Genomic DNA, 12,555 nt, shown 5'->3' on the forward strand with positions numbered 1-12,555 from the left:
TAACATGTCTTTGTGATCTTAATTGAAGGCCATAATTTTATTTATTTATTATTGTTTGTTCTTTTTTTCTATCAGACTCTTCGTTTTGGGCAAGCAATGTTATTAGTTCGGGATAGTAGTTTATTGGGTAACTGATTCAACTGGTGAATCACTAGTTAAACCGGTTAATTCAGATAAATATAAGCAAATTTATATATTTTATATTCAAATTTTCATAAAAATATTTAAATACTTAAATATATATATATATATAATATGAGAAAAATATTTCTCAAGCAGTTTGAGATAAGTTTATCTCCGACTATTCCAAAATTACGTCGTTTTATTTATTTATTTATTTATATTAATTGATTCACCTTTGAATGGTTATGATTTTCTTTTTCTCTCTCTTCCTTTATCATCATTGATCCATCTTTGTATGGTTATGATTCACTAGCCGGAGATAAAATTATCTCAAGCAGCTTGAGAAACGATAAGCCCATATATATATATATATATATATATATATATATATATATATATTGCAATTTAGGGATTTGAGTTAATAGTACTAGTGTAAAATTACAACATTTAACAGTTTTTTTTAAATGAAAATTGTATGACCCACTTGTTTAAAGAAAATCAGTCAAATCACTGGTTTTGCTAAAAATCGGTCGAGTCGAACCGGTTCTGACTGAATCTATTGAATGACCGATTTTTTGATTCACATAGATTGATTGTATCATTGATTCACCAATTTTCGGTTCAATCCGATTGGTCTGAGTCGAGTTTAATAACGCCAGTAAATGTATTTCATTGGCTTCTCGGTTCAATCCGATTGATTCGAGTCAAGTTTAATAATGCCAGTAAATATATTTCATTCCTTCTCTGCAAGAAACTAATAACCGTAAATTCAGAACATCAGCAAGCATGGTAAAGAAATTTTATGGAGTCTTTTCAGAAGTACCTAATATTTTCTTACTCTTAGTCTTTTCAGAAGTACCTAATATTTTCTTACTCTTAATTGCCAGTACCACAAAGAGAACATACGGCATTATAAACCAAACAATAATATATTATAAAAATGTTAGCTTTTAAGAAAGTAAACAAAACCCAAATAAATAAGTATATCATGTATAATGTATTTCAGTCTTCATCCACGCTCTTCCACCTTCTCAGTTCTCACCCTCCCTCCTCCAGATACAAATATATAGATGTGTCAATTCTTTATCAACTAATTAAATTATATAATTATTAATAAAATTTTAATAAAACTTACATATCAATATAAGTCAATAGAAAAAGTTTGGTTTACGTTACCATTACCGTTATTTGTGTTTTATCTATGTTATCTTTAATGGGCCTGATAAGAATATAAGCTAGGTATTATTATTTTCTATCTGGCTAAGTAGCGTAATTATTATCTCATTAATCTTATACCTACGATTAATCAAAGGTTCACTGCTATTCTAGCTAATATTCTAAACTAAATCAGATGACATTCATACTTAATTACGATGATATATGAATTTATATAGGTATGAATTTGTATCCATTTGATTTTATAAATGAATCCTTTCAATTTGTATCAGAATGGCTCTATGTTATATGAATCTTGGGTCGTTTATTCATTGGTTAATTTTTGGTTTGAGGTTTGAAACTACAATTTGCGATTTTTAATGTTGGCATAAATTTTATTTTGTAATGTTATTTGGATATATAAGAGCTAGGGTTATATTTTCGATATATTTCACGATTTTACTGTTCATAATGGGAAAAGAATCAAATGCATACTCGTCATGAATGATGCAAAAGACATTGTCCTAGGAACAATAAGACTTGGACATCATAGATGTAGACGTGTGTTTGCATGCGCAGTTAGCTAATTCTCTAGTGCGAAAATAATTTTATGATCTTGCGTAGTGATCCTATGTAACTTGTTGAATAATTTAATATCTCACCTGAAAGAAGAATTTATTTTTAAATAATATAATGGACGAGAAGAAGAAAAAAAAAAACTTTTATTCAATTTTTAACAACTACTTTATATATATGCTTACATAGCTTGAATACACATATATATACAAGTCATGATCGTCTCATTATCTAAGCAACTTCATAACTGCTGCTAACAAATTCATATCGTGCTTGCATTCTGCTTTCTCGTGTAATATTCTCAACCATGGAGCCCTTAAGCCACAACCAGAACTACCTCTATATAGATACCATACCTTTAGAGTACTCATTTCCCCATAAATTCTCTTCACCACAGCCACAGGTTGAGGTTGATAGGTCTACACCATCACCGCACCCTACCATGGTCAAGAAGCTTAACCACAATGCTAGTGAACGTGATCGTCGGAAGAAAATCAATAGCTTGATTTCTTCACTTCGTTCACTTCTTCCAGTTGCAAATCAAACGGTACTTTAAGTACTCTCTTTCTCTTACCCTTTTCTTTAAAGAGCAACTGTGCTCATGCAAGAAAAATCCTTCCTTAAATTGGTAGCTAAAATCTTTTGTAAGCAACAACTTCAAGAAATTAAGAATGTCTATCCATCGCTGTCGTGACTGTTTTTAACACGGAAATATTTACGGTACTACTGTTGTATCATTTTTTTAGTGCATCTAGCCAATAAAAATTGAGAAATAACTATTACGTGTGTACGGAAAGAAGAAATTTTTTATTTTATTTTATTTAAGTGTCACTTATTGAATGACAAATGTACCTATTACGAATGTACAGAAAACGATCTCTTCTAAGACAGATTATCATCATCCGGGATGTTTATTTATCAAAATATATACCATTTTCTTCTTTTTTTTATTGGTACAAAATATATACCCTTTTTACTTCCTATGCATTTAGGCTGATTCTTGGACTGATATAAAAACTAATTTGTCCATAAAAAATTAAATTTCAAGAGATCATTACTTCCACAAAGTTGTATAAAGCGACTTTCTTTATTTGTTAGATACCATACGAATGTGTGAAGTCCTAATAAAATTCGGTTTCGGATTTGTGTCTCTCTATCATCCCAAAAATTGTTACTCTTAAGATTCGAACCCATTATCTTTTGAGCATGTCAAATCCTGAGGTTTCGTTGAATGACAGCTAAACCAACAACTCTTTGGGTAATAAATCCTTATTTCAAGTAGTAATGCAAACGGGATGATACAACTACTTCAAATAAGGGCATGTTATTACTAGCTTGTTTCACATAAATCCTTTATACATGTGCAAGTTTTAGTGGTACCCTGCAGGTTTACTCTTCAGTTAGAAGCTAATCATTCCATGTTATTGTTGCAGAAAAAAATGAGCATTCCGACAACAATTTCGCGAGTAGTAAATTACATACCCGAGTTAAAACAGAAGCTGGAAGGGCTAACTAAGAAGAAAGAGGAGCTTCAATGGAGAATTAATTCTCCCCAAGGAGATTCAGTGAACAAAGAGTTTCAAAGGAAGATTCCCCATTACAATTCTAATTTTGTAGTTTCAACAAGTAGACTCAATGATAATGAGGTTGCTATTCAGATTTCCTCTAATGAAGTCCACATGACTCCACTATCTGAGATCTTGATGTTTTTAGAAAATTATGGGCTTTTTCTGCTAAATGTTTCTTCCTCTGAAACCTTTGGAGAGAGGGTCTTCTATAACTTGCATTTCCAGGTATGCTTTATAACCTTTCTTTTTCTTTTGTTGTTGTAGTTGTTGTTTGTTTATTCAGGACAATTTAGAGAGGGTGTGGTATCCATTAAAGTTTGAGAACTAATCAATTGTGCCTAACTCGTGCTTGTGCAGGTGGAAAAAACTCAGAGATTAGATTCCGATATTCTAACTGAGAAGCTTTTCTCAATATATGAGAAGAAGGAAAGGATTTTCTAATCAAATTAACGTTAGTTCTATGGTTATGAAAATCAAAAGATCTTTAGTTCTCTGATATTAAATTTGACATCCAGAATTCTGTACGTATTTTGAAAGCACGCAATGCAAGTTTGCAAAGGAGCAATCAAATGCCCCCAATATATGGCTTGTACAGAAAGCTACTACGAGGAAGGTGCATTGATTTTACTAGTTAAATGTGTCTTATGTCAGCTATAAAATTCTTAGATTAAGATCTTTTCTTCATAAAAGTTGAGATATCTTATTTATATGGAAATATATTGTGCGTCCTTCTGTATGGTGAAAAATATGTCCTCATCAATAATCTGTAAATTTGGAGTGAAGCTATATATATATCTTGAGTTCTAATTTAAAGTTGTATCTATTTTTTCTCTCGATAAATTTTTGTTTTTATTAATTTTTATGTATCGTAATTCGTAAGTATCACCGCTCTTTATTTCGAAAGAATTTCAATTTATTGTAAAAAGTGACAGTTGAGAAACAAAATATTGAAAGTAGAAAAGGAAAGCAACTAGGATTGATCTAGTGGTGATTGATGATTTAGATAAGTTGTATTAGATTATGTGTTCAATTCTAACTAGTATTAAAAAAAACAAGGAGGTATACTAAATACCCTCATGCATGGCAAGTAAAGATGTCAAAACATGCCAGTCTGGCCCGTTGGGCCTTAGCCCACGCAAGCCAGGGCCAAATGGTCCGTTATGACAAAGGCATGCACGAGCCAAAAGTCTTATGGGTTAGAGCCAACTCCCGGACTTTTCAAAAATTTAATATCCACTTTTTAAAAATAAAATAAAATAACAATATAGTTCTAGTAAGTATTATGAAATCAATGTGGAGAAGATTAATGTTACACTTTTATTCACACAAACAATAAAATCAAGCTTTTTTTTTATATACTGAATATTTTCTAATATAATTAATTTACTTTCAAATTAAAAAAAAAAACAGCATAAGTGTTTTGCAGCAACACATAATTTATTCTCATATTTACAAAGTATTTTGCATCTCCAAATACATATATTATTAAAAGGATCTATTTATCTCATGTTGCATAGATAATTATCTCATGCAACATAGATAAGATAGTGGGGTCCACTACTTTTTCAAAAAAAAGAAAAAATAGTGAACTCCATTATTTTGTCTATGCTGTTGCATGAGATAATTATCTCGTGCAACATAAAATAATTATTTCCCATTATTAAATCCCCCAACACCGTCACATTCCTTTTAGTCTATATTCTCGCTTTCTCTACACCGTTAGCAATACTCCCACCAAGCCGAAGAAGATTTTATTATAATGATGTGGCATGTCTTCGTAGCGAGACCACCTTCCTTCATGATACGCTCCAACGCAGTGGAACATAAGCTATGTGATTTCCTTTTCTTTTTCCTTATGTCTATTTCAGCAACTTTCTCACACTGACTCTGGTGTTGGCTATGTGTTTGCTTCCGATGATGGTTGCAGCCATCTGCCTAAGTTTACTATGTATGCGTGATCCGTCAGTTGTTTCTAGCTTTTTCTGTTATCTTAGACAGGCCAGTCTTATCCAACAACCCAAGGGATAAGAGGGCCATATGGGGTTAGGGCTGTTTTCAGCCCTAAAATAACTGGGCCAAAAAATATACAGAGTTGAAAATAGAATTGTATGGGCTGTTCCGGCCCATTTCGACAACTATAATGGCAAGTCTAACATTTTAGCAAATTAAGATGCCTAAATCTTGACGTATAATTTTTTTTTCATATTACTAATGCATTTAGTGACCGAAATCATACGTTTACGTGAACTAATAGATCATTGAAGACATGAGTGCAATATAACAAAGTAACACTTTCCCCCTTTCATGCTAAAAGAATATATGGAATGGTCATAATACTCTTCTTTTGAAAGGAAAATCGAAAATCTCAACTAAGATCACACCTTGTACGAGAAGCAAGGGAGTTTTTCTCGAATTTTTGACCCTTATAGTGCAAAAAAGGAAACGTACTGCCACATTAGTTCTTTTGGCAAAATATTTACCCAACTAATGCAGTCAAATGCACATGGGGTATGTGCGCGTTTAAGTCGCTCATTACCCTAATGCGCGACTTATGTAAAACCCATACAGAAATCCATGTGTCATGCTCTGCAAGATGCGCATGTGCAGTGGCAGACCCAGAATTTTTTTTTATATCTGTATGCCCTCAAAAAAAATTTTTGTTAAGAAAGTTTAAATCAACGCTTAAACCCGCTCATAATCTAGTTGCTTCCATAACAAGCTGTAGCAATAGTTTGACCAATTATTCCCTCCTAAATCTTACCATATGTAAGTACCCGCACCGTTAAATTAGGAAATTAACTAAATCAATATGAGAATTAAAAAATAATTCCATGATTGACCCTAATAATTATAAGAAGGCTTAAATAAATATGGTAAGTGATTAAGAATGCTGAAAGTCGCTTTTCTGACGAAAAGTGCAAATACCGGTTTTGCTCCTCGGTATAAATGCGTACCGATGAAGTATCCCAGAAAATTATAATAAGAGTGAGAATATTCCTAGAATATTATATAGGACTAGCATAACAAGTTTGGAGTCAAAATAATGAGAACTGGTGTCAGAACTAATATTGTCAACATGAAAACGCGTACCGAAAAAGTGTTGCGAAAAATTAAAATTAAAATATGAAAAATCTTAGAAAAATGCATAGGTTCAGAATATGAAGTTTGAGATTAAAATGATAAGCGTAACTATTAACACTAATACTGCGCGATTAAACTTAAACGCGCCTATAAATACAAGGGGTGCATGATCCTAGGTCAGAAAAATCATAAACTTGCGTGGGTTTTTTGAGGTTCTTGAGGCAGCCACCCTTCTCCCATTTTCTCTCCTCCGTTGAAGCTCCAAGAGAGCACCTTTCCACTTAGTTCCTTCACCAAAGTTGCTTATATGAGTGTGCTCTAGCCATGGGTGGGTAAAAGTCCAGTCATTTCTGAGTTGTGGGTGTTGTGGTGGGTGAGAGAGCTACTGACTTTGAGGTTGTGAGGTGTGGGAGCCATCTCCATGCCATTTTGATGGAGAAAGGTCCAACCTTGTAGTACATTTTCGTACTCTTGCAAAGTCAGAACATTTGAGCCTTGTGGAGAGCTCCAAGAGCATACCTTTCTACTGTTTTAAGACCTCCATAGGTATACCTTGATCATTCCTCTTGAAATCCATGATTTTAGCTTGTTTAAGTCACTAAATGAGGGAACTTTGATTAATCAAGTTAAAAGTGGTTAATTTATGCATGTTTAATGCTTTGGAACTTCTGTTTTTGTGAAAAACCGGACCTTGGATCAATATGGACCTTTCCCACCTCGGATTATGCAAAAATCTGCTGCAGAATTCTGGTTTGCATGCGTGGGAGTCGATTCCTTTCTGTTGGGAATCGATTTCCAAGTGCAGGAATGGATTCCCCATGTTTGGGAATCGATTCCTACCTGTGATAACAACGACCTAGTTTAGTAAAATTGCGATATCTCAAGCTACAAAGCTCCAAATTGTGTGCGGTTTGGACCTATGTAAAGCTAACACATAGGGATACAATTCTGTAAAATTTCATAGCCATTCGATAATTGGTTTTGTCATAATGTTGGTTTGAAATTGCGACTTGATTGCTGAAAATTCAGTTTGTTGTAGTCACTTTGCGAAAAATATAACTGGAGTTATACAACTCCGATTGGAACATGAAATATATCGTTGTAAACCTTAAGATGTCTAGTTTAACATAGTAAAATTTTAGAATATTTCATAAAGAGATGAAATTGAAGTCTTGAAAATGGTAAAGATAGTGTAGTGTTTGTGGCTTTGGAAAGAGCCCGTAGTAAGCGAAACGAAAAAGAAATAATGTTTGTTTTAAATCAGAAAAGCTATGATATATTTATTGATAGTATGAATGTTATGAAAACAGATCTTTGACCTTGCTGGACACGGTTATTACTTGTGACCCTTTGGACACCGAGTCGTGAGGGAGGGTTTAGCTTGCGAGGTAAGCTTTTGTGTCCTCGGTTTAGCCATTGTTGGTTCCACCATACCCCATGGGGGAATGATTTATATGCATGATGTGTTTTCATGTGTTGATTTATTGAAATGCTATTGATCGCCGTTAAGTGTAAATGCCTTATGATATGTATGTGGTGTGTCGCCTAGACGAGAATATGATCATGTGGGCAGGTACGGCATGAGCGTGTACTAATGTGGGTAATAAACGTATTCTTACATTTCTCTGGCCAGTAGAATAGTTACAACACACATGACATGATTATATGCTGCAGTGCACTGATTTTGGAACTTATATTATTAAACTGTTTTTGAACTTATATTGCTTATGTAAGTGAGCTTGGGGTGAAAAATCCTTGAGGACCCCTTGCCTTACTGAGATTTCTGTTTAGAGATCTCACCCCATGTTTGGGGCGCTTATTTCAGGTTCAGGTAACCCAGGGGCTGAGACCTCTAGTGGCAGGAAGTCGGAGCTTAGCTGATATTGCTGTTTATATGATGATATGTCTGAGTGCTGGATTATGCCTGCTCCTTTATGTTTTTAGCTTGTTATGATTATTGTTGCTGCTGTTGAGACAATATTGGGCTTTGTTGCCTTATTTGCTGAGCATGAGGATTATCCATGCCACATTGTTTGACTTTGTTCTAGTTGTTTCGAGTTGTATAATTGTATCAGGATCTAAGTCACGGATCTACAATATGTAGATCCGTGACTTGGATACTCACTTATTTATTTATGAGGTATTTCAGTTAGCTGTCTTTTGCAATTTACATATTGGCGATGTTTTATGAAAATGATTAAGTAATCAACTTGGTTAAGTATAATGACGTCATAATTGAGAAGAAAAAGATATTCTGCATTTTTAATTAAGCATGGCTTAATACGATGACATGTTAACAAACCGGGTATACACGAGGTGTTAGACCATACATCATCATTCTATTTTATAGTGGTGAATAAAAAAGTCAACACTACTAGTACATAAGGCAAGCAAAATCACAGTGAAGGCCTCATCTCTTGATATTAACTTATTTGAGAATGTCAGACCTGCAATCAATCCTCTCTTTTTATAAAAATGAAAAAACAAACAAAGGATGAAGAGAGCGTGAGAATGGGTACGTGACAGGGGAGGAGGAATAAGTTTTCTCTCTAATCAATTTGCGCTGCTACATTATTTTAATCATCTCCGTACGTTGCTAACTAATATAAGAATAAATATCTTTTTTCGTCCCTAACAAAAAATTCGCTCCCCACTTTAGTCCATTATAAAAAAAAATTAGTCACCTGGTCCCTATGAAATTCAAAGTGGATCAATTTTGGTCTTTTTGAGGAACTAATGTAGGTCTTTTTGAATTTGTGAGGGACCACGATTTTAACTAAATTGATTTACTTTAAATTTTGTAGGGACTTCGAAACTAATTTTTTTTGTAAGGGATTAAAATGGGGATCATGTTTTTTCTAGGGACTTAAAAGGATATTTACTTCTAATATATATATTGAACTAAGAGAAAAATAAGGACCAGAAACCAAAAAAAAATTTGAAATAAAATTTTTTATGATCGCACTTGCGGGCATTTGCCCGCAAGTGGGTTCGCCACTGCACATGTGCATTCAAGTCATGTACGCCCTTGATGCATGTCTTAAGCAGTGCAAAACACACATTCTGTTCATGCGCATTCAAGCCACACACATCCTTGATGCGCGTTTTAGAGAGTGTGGCACATAACAGACACTTTTTGGGTTTTACACAAGTCGTGCATAGGGATAATGCGTGACTTAAACACGCACATACCCTATCAGCCTTTATTTGCATTAGTTGGCCAAAAAAACTAAAATAGTGGTATGTTTCCTTTTTTTTTTTCTACAAGGGTTAAAAAACCATTTTTCTCGACACGTGAAAATTGAGATCGATGTAGGTAGGACCTATAATGGCTTCAACATGCTGGACATTATGATTTTTATAAGGGTTATACTTCTTTTATTCTACATGAGATAAATCAAATTCCTATAGACACATAACATAGTTGGGTCCCATCTATGTTTTTTCTCTGTCCAATTATTTGTGGATCCCACTTATAATTTTATTTTAGCAACATGAGATAACTCATTTCCAGTAATATAAGGAAAACATTTCCCTTTTTATAAAGGCTCTTTATTTTTAGGGAATTATTTTTCTTATGTTACATAAAAAAATTATTATCTCCTACACTCACATTTTTCAAATGGGTCCCACAATTTTTTTTTCTCTCACTTCAACTTTTTTCTCTCTCCTAACTATTGTTTGAGCATGAGATAATACTTCTCTTATGCAACATAAGAGAAGTATTACCCTTATTTTTATTGTTATTACTCGGAAATGTTCACAAATTTTCATATGACTTTGCTTGAAATCACTTATTTGTTTACGCTTTTTTTAATCACTTATTTTCTTATGGATATTTTCACCCAAATTCATTCTTAATATCGTTATAAACTTAACTAATCCTCTTATTTTACCTTTTTTAGAAGAACAAATATAGATCGATGACAAAAAAAACAAGACCAAATATATTGAAAACTTACAACTTTGACAGAAAAGACTAAACAAAAAAAAGTAAAAATAGTTTTAATCAAAAGGAAAGAAATATGCTGAAGACCAAAAAAGAAATAAAAGAAAAAAAAATCAATGTTGTAAGTTTTCAATATATTTGATCTTAAGTTTTTGTTTTTTTGTTTTATCCTTAGTCTATTTTTTTTTTGATTTAAATATATTTGATTTTTTCCTTCTATTTTCATTTTTTCACTTGTAGTCTTTTCTATCCCTATTAAAAGAAAAGAAAAGAAAAAGACAAAATGAAATCAGTTTTGTAAATTTTCAACATATATATATTTAATCATATTTTTTCTTCTATTTTTTTGTTCTCGGTTTATTTTTATTTTTCTTATTTAGACATATTTGTTTTTATTTTTGGTTCTATATATTTCTTTTTTTTCTACAGTAGTTTTTTTTTTTAGTCTTTTATGTTACATTGTAAGTTTCCAGCAACATAATTAATATATTTTTTCTTCTATTTTTATTTTTATTTTTTCGATAAATATTGTAAGTTTTCAACATATTTGATCTTATTTTTTCCTTTTTTTTTGTCCTTAGTTTATTTACTTTTTCTAAGAAAAGTAAAACAGACAGATTAGTTATGTTTATATGGTGTTAAGGATGAGTTTGGATTGAAAAATCATAGGGTCATAAGTGATTAAAAAATATAGGGAGATAAATGATTTAAAGAAAAATTATAAGAAGGTTGTTGAACATTTTCATTATTATTATTATAAATAAAAGTTTGTGGAGAGAATGTTAAATGGAAAAATATTTTTCCGGAGAAATTTTTTCTTCTATTAATGACTCATAGTATAAGTGGGGTCTATAAAATAGTGGAGAGAAATTTTTTTTTTAAAATAGAACCCACTTATACTATGAGTTACTAATATGAGAAAATTTTTCTCCTTTAAAAGGAGAAAGCAAGTTCATGTATAAATGGAAAATATTAGTTGTAGTTGTGGGAATAATCTTACATAACCTGGTATATTATTTATTTATCGACTGAAAAATATATTATTTATTTTGACGAAGAAAAATGATAATAAAAGGGATAGGGATGAATTTTTTTGTTTCATTAGAATAATTTTGCAGACATTGTAATGAGATTAAAAAATGTTTAATTTAAACATTTTTCTCTTAACTTTTCTAATTTATACATATGTTTTAATTTATCTAAATTGAAAAGCACCCGTACAATACACAAATACTTGTTTTCTCTATTATTTGGATGAAGCAATGACATTTTAGTACGTAGACCAAGTAGAACGTCAATTCTTTATTGCTTTAATTGAATAAAAAAAATTATTTTTTTAAAGAATTTACCCATACTGACATATACTATTAAAAGTTTGCAATTAATATCATATTGGTCCATCAATTTATCTAGATAACTATAATTATAACAACTGCATTTTTTTTTAATAAATCTAACTAATAAGCTAAAATTTATAATTCAAACCAAAAAATTAAGAGTTTATGAATCTAAGCGGATTAGGTACCCAAGGTAGAAGCAACATGCAGGGGTCCAATGTCCAATAAGCGTTTCTCCAAAGTCCAAACCGAAAAGAGCCAATTCTTCTAAACAAGCTAAGCCCAAATCTTCAAGAATTACAACTGGGCCATGACAAGGCTTTGAAGAGCTGTTATGTTAATGGGTGACGAGTGAGTGGACCATTGGTTGTGCAATCAGCAAGGTGTCTGCGATGATTTGGTGATCAGTACTCAGGTCATCATTGGGTTCAATACAGAATTTGCACTTCAAAACCTAAAAAGTGGGGTTGGAGTTTTGCACATTGGCCAATATGTTGATGGAGTATATTTTCTACCCAACCCCAATCTGATATATTATCTTTATAGGAGTATGATTATGTTTTTGCTTTATGAGTATGATATTTTTTTGGATATTTTTAATAATATCAAACTTTATTTCTATTTTGGTATTTTTAATTTCTGGAATTGTAGCCCAATTAGAAAAGCGCCGGAGACTATATTAAACTGTATGGGTGTTGGGGTAAGGGTTTCTTTACTTTGATGTTTGATCAGAGATTTGGTTGGAAGGAAGATAAGAGACTTATTT

The 12,555-nt window shown here is 32.1% G+C and overlaps 1 protein-coding gene across 1 annotated transcript; it reads left to right on the top strand.

Annotated features, from left to right (window-relative positions):
* Positions 1 to 2,161: 2,161 nt before the first annotated feature.
* On the top strand, positions 2,162 to 3,863 carry LOC133291947 (transcription factor ORG2-like). Its single transcript, XM_061490305.1, has 3 exons — positions 2,162 to 2,401; positions 3,288 to 3,647; positions 3,780 to 3,863. Exons 1-3 carry the CDS (start codon positions 2,162 to 2,164, stop codon positions 3,861 to 3,863), a joined length of 684 nt encoding a protein of 227 aa, XP_061346289.1.
* Positions 3,864 to 12,555: the final 8,692 nt, after the last annotated feature.

This window comes from Gastrolobium bilobum, unplaced genomic scaffold (assembly GCF_033153095.1).
Source record: "Gastrolobium bilobum isolate Gb01-03AN ecotype WA unplaced genomic scaffold, APGP_CSIRO_Gbil_v1 utg16513, whole genome shotgun sequence".
Taxonomy (NCBI): domain Eukaryota; kingdom Viridiplantae; phylum Streptophyta; class Magnoliopsida; order Fabales; family Fabaceae; genus Gastrolobium; species Gastrolobium bilobum.

Coding starts and splice junctions, on each gene's coding strand:
- LOC133291947 (XM_061490305.1), top strand. CDS start 2,162: ATGGAGCCCTTAAGCCACAACCAGAACTACCTCTATATAGATACCATA. Junction 2,402..3,287: donor TTCCAGTTGCAAATCAAACG/GTACTTTAAGTA, acceptor TTATTGTTGCAG/AAAAAAATGAGCATTCCGAC. Junction 3,648..3,779: donor TCTATAACTTGCATTTCCAG/GTATGCTTTATA, acceptor GTGCTTGTGCAG/GTGGAAAAAACTCAGAGATT.